The sequence below is a fragment of the Carcharodon carcharias genome, chromosome 3, assembly GCF_017639515.1.
Source record: "Carcharodon carcharias isolate sCarCar2 chromosome 3, sCarCar2.pri, whole genome shotgun sequence".
NCBI classification, from domain to species: domain Eukaryota; kingdom Metazoa; phylum Chordata; class Chondrichthyes; order Lamniformes; family Lamnidae; genus Carcharodon; species Carcharodon carcharias.
Genome location: NC_054469.1, coordinates 27,998,440 through 28,016,869, shown reverse-complemented (window position 1 = coordinate 28,016,869; position 18,430 = coordinate 27,998,440). Strand labels below are relative to the sequence as shown.

Sequence of the window (18,430 nt, the reverse complement as noted above, 5' to 3'; positions counted from 1 at the left end):
GCTGTTTGAGATCTGGTGAATGTAAAAGCGTTGAACATGAATGCAATGTGAAAACTGATGATGACACTGGTGGAGAGGACTCTGTGTTCAGCTAGAGCGATGGAGTTGAGGTAGTGTTTTCCAAATGTGAAAGTTACAGATGGGCTTGAGAATGCACAAGAGAAAGGGGATGAAGAAGTGATTGGCAATCTTGAGAGGGTGGTTTATTTGTTTGTGATGAGGTTAAGGAACATGATTGAATTGGAGAAATTGAAGACAACAGACAGAAGTAAGTTTGGGTGGTTGAATGAGTTGAGGAGGAATCAGACAGCACAGACTGAAAACAATAGGAAACATGTTTTAATTTCAAAGGCCTTAAAGTGGGGAGAAAGTGAGCAATGAAAGTGGAGGAGTATGATGTTTCCACTTGGAGAAAGTACTGTGAGAGGCAAGATAATACCTGGAGCAGCATAGATTTAAGTCAAATGATGTGAAATACCTTCCCACCGTACATTTACTTTGATATAATGGCATTAATCTATTTTCACTTGTGACAGCCAACTTGCCACACTTGCTATTTTACAGTAGTATAATTGCCTTAAGTCATGCAACTTCTTCCAGACTTTCTTCCAGTAAATACCACTGAGTTTTCATGCTCTGTAACAAAATGGGCATGTGCTGCTTTCAGGACCTGCTTGTGGGCACGGTCCTGAGCTAAAAAAGTTTTTTTTATTCACTCATGGGATGTGGGCATCGCTGGCTGGACCAGCATTTATTGCCTATCCCTAATTGCCCTTGAGAACTGAGTGGCTTGCTAGGCCATTTCAGAGTCAACCAAATTGCTATGGGTCAGGAGTCACACGTAGGCCAGATCAGGTAAGGACGGCAGATTTCCTTCCCTGAAGGACATTAGTGAACCAAATGGGTTTGTACAGCAATCAGTAACGGTTTCGTGATCATCATTAGACTTTCAATTCCAGATTATTTATTGAATTCAAATTTTCATCATGGTGGGATTCAACCCCCACTTCCAGCAACTCATGCTGCAAAATCAATTGGGCTGAAGGGTGCAGAAGAAAATCTAATCAAGACATACACTACTGACCTCACCCTCACCAATCTACCAGTCGCAGCTGCATCTGTCCATGACAGTATTGGTAACAGCGACCACCACAGTCCTTGAGGAGACAAAGCTCCATCTTCACACCAAAGGTGCCCTCCATCATATTGTGTGACACTACCCTGTGCTAAAAGGAGTAGATTCAGAACAGATCAGATAACTCAAAACTGGGCATCCATGAGGTGTCGTGTCCTTCAGCAGCAGCAGAATTTAATATTTTTTTAAATATTTGTTCATGGGGTGTGGGCATATATTAAAGGTATATTCAAGCACAATCTGTAACTTAATGGCCCAGCATATACCTCTAGTCAGATTGAGAGTAGTCTAATGGGGCGGTAATTGGCTGGATTGGATTTATCCTGCCAATGTGAAAAATTGTCAATGTATATAATAGCAGCAAAAAAGCAGGGAAAATGTAATATGACCAATTACTGCCACAGTCTACTCTCGATTATCAGTGAAGTGATGGAAAGTTTTATCCATATTGCTATCAAGTGGCACTGACTCAGCAATACCTGCTCACTGACGTTCAATTCGGGTTCCACCAGGGACACTTGCTTCCAGCTCTCATTACAACCTTGGCCTAAACATGGACAGAAGTGCTGAATTTCAGAGGTAAGAGTGACTGCCCTTGGCATAAAGGCAGCATTTGACCGAGCGTGGCATCAAGAAGCCCGAGCAAAACTGGAGTCATTTGGCATCGGGGAAAACTCTCCACTGGGTTGTAGTCATGCCTAGCACAAAGGAAGGTGGTTGTGGTTGTTGGAGGTCAATCATCTTAGTTCCAGGACATCACTGCAGGAGTTCCTCAGGGCAGTACCCTAGGCCCAGCCATCTTCAGCTGCTTTATCAATCACCTTCCCTCTATCTAAGATCAGAGTGAGGATGTTCGCTGATGATGGCACAAATGTTCAGCACCATTCATGGCTCCTCAGCTACTGAAGCAGTCCATGTCCAAATGCAGCAAGACCTGTGACAAGTAATATTCGCACACACAAATGCCAGACAATGACTATCTCCAACAAGAGAGAATCTAAATATCTTCCCTTGACACTCAGCGACATGACCATCGCTGAATCCCAAAATATCAACAACCTGGGGCTCACCAGTGACCAGAAACTGAAGTGGGCAAGCCATATAAATACTGTGGCTACAAGAGCAGGTTAGAGGCTGGGAATTCTGTACAAGTAACTCACCTCCTGTAAAATTTCAAAATTTGCCTCTGATACCAACCTTTGAGGTGTGGCAGACAGTGAATTTGATACCAATCGAATGCAACAGGGCATAGATAGGTCAGCAGAATGGGCAGACAAGTGGCAGATTGAATTTAATCCAGAAATGTGGGATGATGCATTTTGACAGAAGGGACAGGGAAAGGCAATATAGACTAAATGGCACAATTCTAAAGCGGGAACAAAGGGACCTGGCTTTTAGGTGCATAGATCTTTGAAGGTGGCAAGACATATTGAGAGCAGTTATTACAGCTTATGGGATCCTGGGCTTCATAAACTGAGGTACCGAGTATAAAAAAAAGAAAGTTATGCTGAACATTTGTATAGCTCTGGTTAGGCCACAACTAGAGTGTCGCATTCAGTTCGAATCACTGTGCTTTACAAAGGGTGCGAGGGTCCTTGAGAGAATCCAGAAGTGATTTACCAGAATGGCTCCAGGGATGAGAGATTTTTAGCTATTGCGGTTAAGTTAGAGGAGAGCTGGGGTTGTTTCCCTTGGAACAAAGGAGATTCAGGGGAGATTTGTTAGGAGGTGTACAAGATCATGACAGGTTTGGATAAGGTAGACAAGGAAAAACTACCCAGGACCAGGGGACACAGCTTTAAAGCTTTGCTCAAGAGATGCTGGGGGAAATGTGAGGAGGATTTTTTTTTTAAATGCAGTTTGTGGTAATGATCTGGAGCTCACTGAATATGAGAACATTGGAGGTGAAGAGGATGAATGATTGCAGAAAGAAACTGGATGAGCATGCAACAGAATTAAACTTGCAGGGATATAAGGATAGGTGGGGAAATGGGACCAACTGGACTCGATGAGCTGAACACTCTCCGTCTACGCCATTATGAACCTGACTCCGCAGCAATTCACCAGGCCTCCTTCCAAAACGATGACTTCTACCACCTAAGGAGGATAGGTTATGAGGGGGTTTGACAGGGTGGGTGCTGAATGTGCCATCTTGTGTAGGAATCGAGAAAAGGATCACAGCTTAAAAATAAGGCTCTCCTGTTTAAGACAGAGATGAGGAGGAATTTCTCCTCTCAAGAGCGTTGTTAGTTATTGGAATTCTCTTCCAGAGAGCAGTGGGGGCTGGGTCATTGAATATATTCCAGGGTGAGTTAGACAGATTTTTGAACTATAAGGGAGTCCAGAGTTATGGTGGGGGCAGGCAAGAAAGTGGAGTTAAGGGCACAATCAGATCAGCCATGATCTTAATGAATGGGGGAGCAAGCTTAATGGGCCGAATGGCCTATTCCTGTTCCCCCTCCATATAATCTAATGACCCTACCGCCTCCTGGGGAGGCAGTGGTGTGGTAGTATTGTTACTAGTGGTAATCCAGAGACCCAGGGTAACACTCAGCAGGCGGTGGAATTTTAATTTAATAAAAACCTCCTGGAATTAAAAGTCTAATGATATCCAGGCTTGGGCTGATAAGTGGCAATTAACATTCACGCCACACAAGTACCAGACAATGACCATCTCCAACAAGAGAGGCTCCAACCATCACCCCTTGACATTCAATGGCATTACCATCACTGAATCCCCAACTATCAACATCCTGGGAGTTACCACTGACAAGAAACTGAACTAGACTAGCCATATAAATACTGCGGCTAGAAAAGCAAGTCAGAGGCTAGGAATCCTGCGATGAGTAACTCACCTCCTGACTCCGCAAAGCCTGTCCACCACCTACAAGGCACAAGTCAGGAGTGTTCTGGAATACACTCCACTTGCCTAGATGAGTGCAGCTCCAACAATATTCAAGAAGCTTGACACTATTGAGGACAAGGCCATCCCTTCCACACCACCGACACACAGTAAAAGCAGTGTGCACCATCTACAAGATGCATTGCAGAAACTCACCAAGGCTCGTTAGGCAGCACCTTCCAAACCCACCAATGCTGCCATTTAGAAGGGCAAGGGCAGCAAATACATGGCAACAGCGCCACCTCGAAGTTCCCCTCCAAGCCACTCACCATCCTGACATGTAAATAGTTTGCTGTTTACTAGGAGGACCGTCAAACGAACATTAAAGTCCTTCTTGAAGTCAGGTGCATAAGCATTTAGGCAAAACTCCTGAAAAATCAACTTTAATGGACTGGCCATGATACGCATGGCTGAAAATAGTCTCCCTGCCAGGTGCTGTTCTCTCAACTCTCAAATGGCCAACATTTCATGGGAGGACAAAGAAAATGTTTCAAATACTCTCTGAAGCACTCTTTGAAGTGAGGCAGCATTGACCTTAATGACTGGGAGGAGCTTGCTACCAATCACTTAGAATGGTGATAACTTGCCCATCAAACTGCATTATGTTTTCAGTCTCAACGTCTTTACGTCTTTACGATGAGGCAGAGTGGCAGCAGAGAACAAATGAAAAGGAAACAAATCCTGCACCTTCCAAAGCCGCAGCCTCTACCATCTAGAAGGACAAGGGCAGCTGACACATGGGAACACCACCACCTGCAATTTCCCCTCCAAGTCACACATCACCCTGACTTGGAAATATATCACTGTTCCTTTACTGGCATTGAGTCAAAATCCTGGAACTTCCTCCTCAACAACACTATGGGTGTACCTACACCACATGGACTGCAGCGGTTCAGGAATGCAGCTCACCACCACCATCTCAAGGGCAGTTAGGGATGGGCAATAAATGCACACCCCATGAAGGGATAAAAGAAACTCCAGAACCCACTACGTTGTCCCAAGTGCTCAAAGATCAGAGGGTCAAAACTCAGCCTGTTCAGTCACAAAGGCCCATGGTAGAAACTCGCAATCGAGTAGATGTCATCCTCGAATCGAGGAACGGCCACCACCGACGATTCCAAAAAGCTGTCCTCTCCATCACTGCAGGATGTTTATTCAATCATTATTCTCCTGTCCTGCGAATCATCCCAAAGCAAGAAAACAAACCTCCCTCATGCTTCAAATTCAAAGCACTTCTCACATATTACAACCTGACACACCACTACTCAGGAGAAAAGTATCCCTCCTGATTGAGGCTTTCGTTTAGAACAGAACTGTCAAACTGCAGTCCATCCCTCTCTGGCAACCAAACAATAGTAGATAAAATTGTGGAAGAATCCACAGAGGTTGCCAACAGCAGCTTTTTATAAGCAGCCACAGCCCCAGTGGAAATGACAAACATTCCATAAAGTATGATGAATACATTCATCTGTCCCTTTTATATTTATCTGTTTTCCCTCTCTACTTTCATCGGAGTGAAGAAGGGAAGACAAAGCTTGGTATGTATACTCAAAGGCCCATGCACAGTGCAAGTTTACTGCCTCCAAGTCCACTAATATTTTTCATGACTAAAGGTGGCAACAGACTATTTAGCTGTTCCCAATCATTGACGTGCAAATCATGGTACAATCAAACTTCAAAAGTTTATTTTCACTTTTAAAGGGCTTTTTTTTCTGTGGCACCAACTACTTATGTACTGCACTTGTATACTCTCTGCGTGGCCGAGAATATTGCCGAATTTGCTATTTACTGCTTCTTGCCAATGTCAATTCATTATGGCCCAGGTGAACATCACACAGACGCCAAAAGCAACGTAGAAGCAGAGTGAGCATTCTTCCAATTTCCATTTGGCATCACTCTGGTATTTGCGTCCCATATGAAAACTGCCCAGATTTCAGAAGTGACCTAATTCTGTCATCTTAATAAGACAGGGGTTCTTTTCAAGTTCACACAATGGAAGTTGCACTTCATGTCCAACTCATCTAAACATAGACTAGGAATTTTGTTGAAGATCAAATTCAGATTTAGTTTGGGCAAAAATTTAAGGTGAGATCTAAAAGAAAAACTAGTCCTCATGATAGATCAAGTATGTCCAATTGATCAGACATGACTGGGTTTCATTAACTTCTGGAGATTAAACCATGTCCATCAGGATCTTAAGTTTTCGCTGTAAGAAATTCCATATCACAAAAATGTAATGGCTTAATTTTCCATGCAAAAAATCTCATTGGAATTTGCTATTTGAAATCAAGTTTGTATGAATTCAGCAAGTGCAATAAATAAAAATATCATTTTGGAGCAGAATAAATATTGTTTAAAATGCTTCCCAAATAAATCACTACTCAGAGACGATGAAAAGCTGAAATATATACCATGTCAGAGTCATGCTTCAATCCTAAAACTCCAATTTTAACTCAGGAAAGGGGGGTGCTGAGTGACGCATCCGAATTAAACCATTGTACCTCGATTTTTGAACAGAGATCCTGACCCGCATGGAGAACCTCCTGAAACCTCTCCCTATTCACACTACACTTTCACCTGCTGGGAGTTAAGTTCCCTGCCCTTATTTCATTGGAGCAATGTGGGGTTTAAAATAATCAGTGCTTAATTTCAGTAAGTATTAAAATACTGCAAAGTCAAAAATTTCACAAATAACAAACATTCAAACAACAGCACCTCAAAATGTATGAAGACCAGTTGACACCTGTCATAAAGATATTAATGTATACAATGTTATTGGAAATTATTTTTAAATTGGACTTGTAGTAGGGTCTGTGTCTGTGGGTGTGTGTGTCTTAATTGGATTAAAGCCAGCTAGTGTAGGTGCTTTGACGTATAGTAGTTTTGGGATGTTAAACATTAAGGATGAGGGTACATTTGCATTTTGTTGAATAAACCATTCAAAGGCTGGGGGTGAAATCTTGCACCTGGCTAGGGGACACCAAACAATAATTTTATATTACTAATAAAATTGGTGCTATGAAAGGGATTTTATTATTAGAAGAGGTGGAATTCAAAGGGCCTAGTGATACAATGAGAATTTACATTCGAAGGGAAGGCTAGGTATATACAGAAAAAAAAGTTGTTTGTGTGGAAGTCAGAGCCTGTAAGCCTACAACTGTGCAGAGGAACCAAATTGAAAGAAATCTCATTTTGAACTTGTAAGATAAAATGTGCTTTGCCTGTTTAAGTCTATGGGTTATTGTTGCCTTGGGGAAGATTACCTGAGAGTGATTAGTTTGGGGATTTGTTTATAAGTTATTATGGTAGTAATCTGTAGGCATGTGGATGTGTTTAATTACTTGTTAAATTAATAAATGTTTAATTTAAACATTCAAACAACAGCACCTCAAAATGTATAAAGACCAACTGTGGTGTGACTTACTTTCAGCCGACACCTGTCATAAAGATATTAGTGTATACAATGTTATTGGAAATTATTTTTAAATTGGACTTGTAGTAGGGTCTGTGTCTGTGGGTGTGTGTGTCTTAATTGGATTAAAGCCAGCTAGTGTAGGTGCTTTGATGTATAGTAAAATCTCTGGAGGTTCGGTAGTTTCATTTCTGAATTCAAATATACCAATTGAAAATATAGGTTATGACAATTGTTTAAAGCTTCCCTCTGGGATTTTAAGTCACTCAGCCTTTACCAACTGCTGTGTCATAACACACCACTCTTGCCTCAGAGTCAGATCCTGCATATAACCTAGGCTGAAATTTCAGTGCAAGACTTGAGGAAGTGCTGTATTGTCTAACTAACAGGACATACATTTACAAATTCAATTTTAAACTAAAGCCCGAATTGCATATTGACGTGCATATCGCATATTAACGTGAGCACTAAAAGAACCTGTAGCACAATTTTTAAAAAGGGAATTGTGCTGAGGTGGATAGGAGCCATTGATGCTTGGAGCTGCTATAGTAGTAGTTTGATACAACTATGAGGCTTGCTTGGCCTCTACTACTGTCTCCTACTGTCCTGACCAGCATTTTCCCCTCGTTTTGCCACCCTTATGCAATCTCCAGACCCACACCAAATATGGCTGACCCATATCAGCCTCCTAGTTGTATCAAATCCATGATTAAGGAGCCAGCAGCAGAAAATCATAATGCAGTCAGGCAGAGTCAACATGGTTTTGTGAATGAGAAATCATGTTTGACAATTTTATTAGAGTTCTTTAAGTATGTAACGAGCAGGGTGGATAAAGGGGTGTCAGCAGATGCCATGTATTTGGATTTCAAAAAGACATTTAATCATGTTATAGGGGATAATATACCAGCATAGATAGAGGATTGGCTAACTAACAGGAAACAGAATTGGGATAAATAGGTAACTTTCAAGTTGGCAAACTAACTAGTGGAGTGTAACAGGGATCAGCGCTGGGGCCTCAATTATTAACTATCTATATTAATGACTTGGATGAAAAGACAGACTGTATTGTAGACAAATTTTCTGACAATACAAAGATAGGTAGGAAAGCAAGTTGTAAGGAAGATACGAGGAGGCTTCAAAGGGATAAAGATAAGTTAAATTAGTGTGCAAAATTTTGGCACAAGGAGTATATTGTAGGAAAGGGTGAACTTGTCCACTTTGGCAGGAAGAACAGACCCACACCAAATATGGCTGACCCATATCAGCCTCCTAGTTGTATCAAATCCATGATTAAGGAGCCAGCAGCAGAAAATCATAATGCAGTCAGGCAGAGTCAACATGGTTTTGTGAATGAGAAATCATGTTTGACAATTTTATTAGAGTTCTTTAAGTATGTAACGAGCAGGGTGGATAAAGGGGTGTCAGCAGATGCCATGTATTTGGATTTCAAAAAGACATTTGATCATGTTATAGGGGATAATATACCAGCATAGATAGAGGATTGGCTAACTAACAGGAAACAGAATTGGGATAAATAGGTAACTTTCAAGTTGGCAAACTAACTAGTGGAGTGTAACAGGGATCAGCGCTGGGGCCTCAATTATTAACTATCTATATTAATGACTTGGATGAAAAGACAGACTGTATTGTAGACAAATTTTCTGACAATACAAAGATAGGTAGGAAAGCAAGTTGTAAGGAAGATACGAGGAGGCTTCAAAGGGATAAAGATAAGTTAAATTAGTGTGCAAAATTTTGGCACAAGGAGTATATTGTAGGAAAGGGTGAACTTGTCCACTTTGGCAGGAAGAACAGAAAAACAGAATATTATTTAAATGCAGGAAATTATTTAAATAGAGTGCAGAATGCAGAGTGCAGAATAGAGGGTAACTAACAGAAAATAGAGGATAAATGTTGGCCTTTATTGCAAGGGGGATGCAGTGTAAGAGTAGGGAAGCCTTGCTACAACTGTACAGGCCATTGATGAGGTGGCACCTGGAGTACTGTGTACAGTTTTGGTCTCCTCACTTAAGGAGGGACATACTTATTTTGGAAGCAGTTCAGAGAAGGTTTGTCAGTTTGGTTCCTGGGATGAAGGAGTTGTCTTATGAGGACAGATTAAGCAAGTTGGGCCTAAACTCATGGAGTTTAGAAGATTGAGAGGTGACCTTATTGAAACATAAAATTCTGAGGGGGCTTGACAGTATAAATGAATAAATGCTGACCTTTCCAACAACACCTATGTTCCAAGAATAAACCCACCATCGTTATCTCATTACTGTTTGTGGGACCTTACTGTGCACAAAGTGGCTATTTGTTCTCTACAATAGCAATAGTGACTGAATGTGAAATGTTTTCAGATGCCTTAATGGATATGTTTATCATAAATGCAAGTTACAGAGTCATAGAATCATTGTGGCACAGAAGGAGGCCAGTCAACCCACCAAGTCCATGCCAGCTCTCTAGAGCAGCCCAGTTGGTCCCATTCCCCTGCTCTATTCTCCCCCCCCCCCCCCCCCACACACCCTCCCCCACCAACCCACGGCCATGAAAGTTCATTTCTTTCAAAAGTTCTTTCCTCCTCTTGGCTCAAACCTGCTCGCCAAGATTTGCCTCCCAGCGCTGCAAGGAGGCCACGCTGGGGCAGAAATATAGTCGATAGTAATTGACATGTTGGCTGTAGGAGCAGCTATTGCAAGTGTCATGAAGATCCAGCTGCATGTAAATGCAGTGCTCAAGCCGAAACATTCTGTGATATCGTGAAATGATAGGGCCGTAACCTCCGAGCTCCCGAGCGTCAGATTTGGGGGGTACCCCAAAGATACGCTTGGGAATCCTTCTGGGAAGTTCCCAGGTAAGGATCTGCACAGCAATTGCCCGGGAGTGCGCAATTCCTCTGGACAATTGCGCTGCACTGGGAATTATCGAAAATAAGATTTAATTCGCAAACTTCGTACAGTTCTGCCGGGGTTATACCAATAGTTACCCAGAAAAAGTTAGAAGAATTAAAATCTGTTCTAACTTCTGGGTAGTTATCGTAAAGACCCAGGCCAACCCCCCCATGGGACTCCCTCCACAGCCCCAACCCGCCAGGGCACTCCTGACAAACCACCCCCCACCCCCACAACATTCCCAACCCACCGACCTCTCATGGGATTCCCCCCACCTGCACAGGACTCCTCACTCAACACTACCCCCCGACGCCCCACCCCCTCCACGTCTGACCCACTCCCCCCAAAATTCCAACTCCCGCCAGTCCCCTAAATGTCCAACACCCCAGTTCCCGATGTCCGATTCCCCCCGCCCAACCTCCCCCAATGTCCGACCCCACCACACCTCAGCCCACCCAAATTTCCTGCCCGCTCCTCCACCTCCCGATGACCGATCACTCCGCAGCCCTACCCCCCTCCCCTAATGTCCAGCCCGTTCCACACCACTCCCGATGTCCTCCCCGCTCCGCCCATCCCCACCTGACCTCCACCTCCAACCTCTCTTAACTTACCTTAGGCACTTAGCGTCTCCCTAGCCTGTCAATTTCAAATCAGACCTTTAAACTTACCTGCTTTTTGGCAGCTAGTGCCGTAAAAACAGGGGCGTGTCCTCCTCCAATTTGATGGTGCTGGACTGCGACGCTGGACTTTGGAGACAGCTCCGCTGCCTGGATTTCACCTGGCGTGAGTTGGAAGGTCAGGCGAGACAGGCACGGAAGAAATTTGGCATAGGTAAGTGGGCATGGAGTGGCAATCCGACGTTGATTGCTACTCCGAGGAAGTTATGGTCCAATGATAAATTCAAGCATTGAATTCAAAATGTTTTCTGAAGACAATAATGCATTTGACTACACAAAAACTGTAGTGGGAGTGATTGAAGAATGTAAAGAGATCCAACCGATCAGACCATTAGGAGGCATCCTTGTACAGTGCAGAAAAGCACTGTCATTTCAGACGATAGAACAATTTCTCTTTACTGGGGCTACATCAATGTTGTTTCCACTTACGGCTCCATTGCATCAATTTGTCCTGCTCCAACAGTAAGTGTAAGATGAGGAATGGGGTAAGGTGGGCTATATCTAGGTGCGTCATTCTCTGTTTGTCACTGTGCATTAAGGATATAGTTAATTATTCAATCATTTTCATCCACAAATCATGCACACATCTAGGCCTAAAATTGGATTGCTACTTTTCTGAAAAAGCTGGTAGTAGAATCATCGACAACGTACACAGCCCAAAACAAAGCCAGAATTATAGTAGATACTTTTTAATCACCTCTGGATGGAAGAAAATTTCAGGTCCCAGGAACCTCTCATAGCCCACATCTACAGCAAATTGTCGCTTGCTGATAGCATTGATACCGATGTACGGCTTGATCCATTTCCCAGGATCAGTGTCATATTTAGTGAATTCCTTAACTATATCAGGGCAGATGTAACAATATCTCTCCTAAAAAAAACAAAAGTTGACATCAGAAAGTGTGAGCAAAATAATTTAAAAAAAACATAAAGCTAATCACAAGGTGTTCTATGACCGATGAGGCCTAAAGTCTCTTATGACAAAGAGCAAAATTAATTTTGATTCTAGGTAACTGACAAAATACTTGGGAGTTTCATTAGAAGGTTTTTTTTTACTGCACAGTCATATACAATAAATTTCTGAAAAGAAAAATTAAATCAGGCATGAGTAAAAAATACAGCCACCGCACCCCCCCCTCCCTCCACCAAACTTCGTCCAGTAGAGCTGTAGGGGAGGCTTTCCACTTTGACAATCAGAAATGCATATCAGGAAATTACGCATTCCATTAATCTCTTAATAGGGGCTTTCCAGCATGTGCCAGAATATTGAAGCTGATAATCTCCCTTTATATAACTGGTTTATCAAACCACTTCAATAGCGACAGTGAAAGAAAGAAACCCCCTGCGTTTCAGACATTATTACAACTAAACAAGAACAAATTAAATTTGAAAATAAAATGAGTTTTCTATCTTCTGATTACACTGTATTGCCAGTGCTTTTATTTCCAAAATGGTTGGTTATGTAAGAAAATAAACAAAGGGGCTAAAATAAGAAAATGCTGGTAACAGGACCAGCAGGATCTAAGGAGAGAAACAAAGTTAGCGTTTCAGTTAATAACCTTTCATCTGAACTGGAAAAAATTAGAGTTGTAACAGTTTAGAAGCACAGAGCCAGGAAGAAATTGGAGTGAAGAAGGAGCATAAATGAAAAGTCTGCGAGAGGAGTGATTAACAGATGAAAGGGATGATGATGCAAGGCAAAAGGGGATGGTAGTGGGAAATTAAAGAAACAAGATGTGGAAAATGGTTTCAGTAGAACCAATGCCAGCACCTGCTATCTGAGAAAATGGCTTTGATCTGTAGTCATTGAACTTGGTGTTGAGGCCAAATGGAAAAGATGAGGTGTTGTTCCTTGAGCTTGGGTTGAGTTTAATTGGAAATCTGTAGGAGGCCAAGGACAGAGAAGTAACAGAGAGATGGGAAATTAATATGGCAAATGGCTGGAATATCAGAGTCAGTTTTGCAGGCTGAATAGGGGTATTTAGCAGACAGATTATTCAATCTGTGTTTGGTCTCCCCTTTGTAAAGGAGACCACGTCATGAGGAGCGATGATGGCATATAAGTTGCAAGTAGTAGAGGTAAATCACTGTTTCACCTGGAAGAAGTGTTTGGGACCCTGGATGGGAGGTGGTGGGGGAAGGTGAAAGGACAGGTGTTGCACCACCTGCACTTACATGACTGGAGTCAGGAGACAGGGAGCAGGTAATAGAGACAATGGAGGAGTGGCCCAGGATGTCAACCCTGGGAAATAAAAAGGGCGCTTATTCTGGATTCTCACCTTGATGGCCTTGGCAGTCTCCAGGGATTGTTCAGGTGGTATTCCAATTTCCCTTTCCCTTAAGAGCTGTTGAATGAAAAAGGTAATATCTCGACCTGCAACAGGGATGTGTTTAATGCAGCTTCCAATGACGTAACCTTCAGCCTTTGGTGTTTTTACAAAACAAAAGGAAGGAAAAAATGTAAAATGTATTATAGAAATTTGCTTCAGAAATATCAGTGTAGCTTATCATAAACTTAATTCACTGGGCAGTTTGATCAAATCATAAATAAATAAATTTTACAGAAACCCAAGACCAATTAGATTATTCTAGTGATCAAAGAATTGATTTCAAAAATGAGAGTCACTGCCACAAGAGCGTCAGGAGTTTCTGAACATAAGGAAGCAAGCAGAAAGGCCATCTAAATGCTTCACTTGTGCAGGCTGTGTCTAATCTACCCTGTCACGAAAGCTATATCTATTGGTTTGATTTTCTGAGGGAAACGTTCTTCACAAAGACTCAATCTTCACAAGTCATCAAGTAAAACTCCGAGATATTCATCCTTCCTCACGTTCCATTCTTCCTCCTTTTCAAACCATTTTTTCATCCCACTGCCATCACAATCACCCTGCGCAACCACCACCAACCTCCCCACCCAGCCTAACACCACAGAAAATCTTTGGGGTTAAAGATAGTTTGCTGACAGTGCCATGGACTGGAAAAATCATAGCAGAGAAGAAATCTAATACAGTTTGCCCTTTCCTGATTTGTGGTCCTGGCTTAGGGAATACTGTGCAGCATATGCTACACAAAGGATTTATGTGCAGGTGGCAGCTGACCAGAAAAAAATAAAAAGGGGTAGAAACAGGTTCCAAACATATGCCAACAAAATAGTGGCATTGCTTTTTGCTTACATATGCTAATAATATGGTGAAGGGCATTTCTTTACTTTTTCCACTGGGATACTGAATTGAAAGGTTGAGGCCTATTGCATCTGAAACAAAATAATAAGAAAAACACAGCATCAAGGTTTAAAAAAAATAAAAAGTGATGCCATGCCTGGCTTCTAAAGCTGATGCTTGCGAGAGGAAGAAGGACTGAGGGAAATACAGCATAAGATTGCTCGCTTCAAGGGTTTTGGGAAAGATTGAATTAGAGTACAAGACAAAGTAATGAGTCAGCAACATTGCAAACAATTTCTAGCCCAGCTATCCACAGTATTCCCTTGAAGCATTTCTAATAAGCCGGACTCCTATTTGACAAGATCTTGTCTAGGTCCTTTTAATAATCAAAATATTTCGTAATTTATTTTATTTGTACACATGACACCAGCGGCTTAAATTCTGCGGATGGCAGAAAAGCTCATTTGTCCAAACAAATCTTAAAACATGTAGGTATATTTGGAATTCATGAGAAAGTCAGGAGCGAAATTATTACATTAAAATAGATCAAATGGAAATGGTTACAAGTGGGTGAGGAGGAAGGGTGAGAGAGATTGATTAATTAGTGGCGAGATTGAAGCAGAAGATTGGAAGCTAGGGATAAGAAAGATCATCTCCCAGATTGGCAGGACCTCAAATTAGACAGAAAATCAACAGCAGCATCACAGTACTTCTGGTTATTTATAATGATGTTTATTAGCCACTGTCACATGATTCAAATACAAGGTTACTACATTTGTTTAATCTAGATCTATACAGATTTGGGGGCAAGGGGAGAAATCAGAGTCCTATTGGATTCCAGCATTTTATTTTCCATTATATAAAACCTCCCTTGTGGGGCAACCCAACTTAAATCAACTGAGAGAAAAAAGACATGCTGCAAAATCTGAGTACCAATACTAAACCATTTCATGAGACACAAAGACCAGTCACGTTTTTAATAACGTTCATTAGAAATAGTGCATCCCTGATGGATAAAAGTTTCATTTAGAGCCTTAGGTATATATTAAATCGGAGTGCAAAACACTTTACACAATAAATCAATATACCAAAAGGTACATAATAACATTGGTTAAAACAAACAATGCGTCACTATTTCAATAAGAGAAGAGCAGCACCCCCTGCTGCAAACCCATGCAATTGAGTTTTTCTGTATGTTGCAAATTACTTCTCCATCTAGAATATTCTGAAGGTTCTCTGCAATTTTGCCAGAATCTGCTCCAAATTATTTGTTGCAATTATTCCATTACACAGTTCCCTAACCATCAACATCCTGAGGGTCAGCAATATAGGAGCACGCGTAGGCTATTCAACCCATCCAGTTTGCTCAATTCAATTTACCCATTTAGCTCCAGATCCATTAGTCCCTTTAACTAATAAAAAAATCTATTGATCTCAGCATTGAAAGCTCCAATTGTCCTAAAGTTGACAACTCCGGTTGGAGGTTTTGTCATGGGATCTCCAACCACCCAGGCATCCTCTCAGCCGTCCCACGCCAACTGAGAAATAAACAGATTCTTCATTACTGGATTTGGTTAATCTAGTCAAACTGCCTTCCCCTCAACCACCACACCACCACACCCCACCCCCCCCACCCCACCCCACCCCCACACCCCCCACCCCCGTCCCCCACTCTACTCAATGGCTCCCTATATGTTCAATACTTTATTTAATTTTCTTCGACTACTTTCATTTTTTAATTAAAAAGTAACTTCTCTTTTAATGACTATATGAGTTTTCTCTTGGGTTGGCAGGATTCTGCAGGGCTCTGGAAGTTATATGTTTTTTTAACTCTTGGACACTGCAGGATAATCGTGGAGGCTTGACAAATGAAATTTTGTCCAGTACCACAGCCTTTTCAGGAAGGCAATTCTTGCGTGTAAACTTACTACATACTACACGATCGGTGACAGACCAAATGAATGGAATGCCCTTCATATTATACTGTCCTACAAATGCAGATGGGTACCAACGTCATTAACATCTTTTGGATTTTGCCAAATTGCTCAGAATACAAAAAGGTAGCTCCAAAAAGTACTTGGTTAAAAATTTTTCCACCAATTCTTATGCTTTGCTGTCAAAATGAACAAGATGGATTTCCAGAGGTAGTTCAACAAACTGCTAATGGAATAGCTGGAAAATTCCACTTGCAAAGCAGCCTGTGGTGTTTGGTAAATGGAAAACTCAAAGCAATTCAGCAGTTCTAAATAAAGTGAAGTACTAATTCATCTAGTGTGACTCCCCAACCTTTTCCACGTGGACCCGCAAATTTTTCCTTTTCAGATAATGATCCAATTCCCTGTTGAATGCACTGGTTGAATCTGCCTCCACCACACCCTCAGGCAGTGCATTCCAGATCCTAACCATTCACTGAAAAAACAAAAACAAAAATTGCTGGAAAAACTCAGCAGGTCTGGCAGCATCTGTGGAGAGAAAGACGGAGTCAACACTTTGAGTCCGTATGACTTCACTGTGTGAAGAATTTTTCCTCATGTTGCCATTGCTTCTTTTGCCAATTACATTTAATCTGTGCCCTCTGGTTCTCGATCCCTCTGTCAATACGAACAGTTTCTCCCTATCAACTCTGTCCAGTCCACTCATGATTTTGAATACCTCTATTAAATCTCAACCTTCTCTGCTCCAAGACCAATCTCAGCTATTCCAATCTATCTACATAACTGAAGTACCTCATCCCTGGAACCATTCTCGTGAATCTTTTCTGCACCTTCTCTCATGCCTTCACATCCTTCGTTATTCCTCTGTCTACTCTATTGGCTAACTGCTTAGCGCTGCAAACAGGGTGTATTTTATTCCTTTCTGAATTAATTTTATTTGATTAAAGTAGCAGGGTGTAATCAGATGTCAATGTAAAATCTTTTGGTGACGTATAAATATTATTAAATGGGGACTTCAATTTTGTTATTTTACTATAATGACTGTTTATTAGGAAGAATGACATGCTTTTATATAGCACTTATCATGATCACCAGACACCTCAAGCACTTTACAGCCAATGAAGTACTTTTGAAGTGTAGATTCTGCAATCCTGCCACATCCAGTCGTGAATGGTGGTGGACAATTAAACAACTCACTGGAGGAAGAGGCTCCACAAATATCCCCATCCTCATGATGGAGGAGCCCAGCACATCAGTGCAAAAGGTAAGGCTGAAGCATTTGCAATAATCTTCAGCCAGAAGTGCAGAATGGATAATCCATCTCCCTTTCCTCCGAAGGTCCCCAGCATCACAGATGCCAGTCTTCAGCCAATTCAGTTCACTCCACAGGATATCAACAAATGGCTGAAGGCACTGGATACTGCAAAGGCTATGGGCCCTGACAATATTCCAGCAATTGTACTGAAGACTTATGCTCCAGAACTTGCCGCACCCCTAGCAAGCTGTTCCAGTACAGCTACAACACTGGCAGCTACCTGGCCATATGGAAAATTGCCCAGGTATGTCCTGCACACAAAAAGCAAGATAAATTCAACCCGAATTGCAGCCCCATCAGTCTGCTCTTGATCATCAGTAAAGTGATGAAAGGGGTCATCAACAGTGCTGTCAAGTGGCACTTGCTTAGCAATAACCTGCTCACTGATGCTCAGTTTGGGTTCCACCAGGGCCACTCAGCTCCTGACCTCATTACAGCCTTGGTTCAAACATGGACAAAAGAGCTGAACTCCAGAAGTGAGGTGAGAGTGACTGCCCTCGATATCAAGGCAGCATTTGACTGAGTGTGGCATCAAGGAGCCCTAGCAAAACTGGAGTCAATGGGAATCAGGGGGGAAACTCTCTGCTGGTTGGAGTCATACCTAGCACAAAGGAAGATGGTTGTGGTTGTTGGAGGTCAATCATCTTAGTTCCAGGACATCACTGCAGGAGTTCCTCAGGGTAGAGTCCTCGGTCCAACCATCTTCAGCTGCTTCATCAATGATCTTCCTTCCACTATGAGGTCAGAAGAGGGGATGCTCGCTAATGATTGCACAATGTTCAACGCCACTTGGGACTCCTCAGATACTGAAACAGTCCATGTCCAAATGCAGCAACACCTGGACAATATCCAGGCTTGGGCTGACAGGTGGCAAGTAACATTCGCACCACACAAACGCCAGGCAATGATCATCTCCAACAAGAGAGAATCTAACCATCGATTCTTGACATTCAATGGCATTACCATCACTGAATCCCCCTCTATCAACATCCTGGGGGTTACC

General features: G+C 42.1%; 1 protein-coding gene across 4 annotated transcripts in view; it reads right to left on the bottom strand.

Annotated features, from left to right (window-relative positions):
- actr3b (actin related protein 3B) overlaps window positions 1-18,430 on the bottom strand; it is a 93,942-nt gene that overhangs the window by 10,405 nt on the left and 65,107 nt on the right. For 3 of the 4 annotated variants that reach the window (XM_041183080.1, XM_041183081.1, XM_041183083.1), the window contains 2 exons: window positions 13,297-13,440; window positions 11,715-11,888 (listed from right to left, as the gene is read on the bottom strand). In XM_041183080.1, coding sequence (XP_041039014.1) covers window positions 11,715-11,888; window positions 13,297-13,440 — 318 coding nt within the window. The remainder of the gene's footprint in view (window positions 1-11,714; window positions 11,889-13,296; window positions 13,441-18,430) is intronic. The other variant, XM_041183082.1, reaches the window with a different exon arrangement.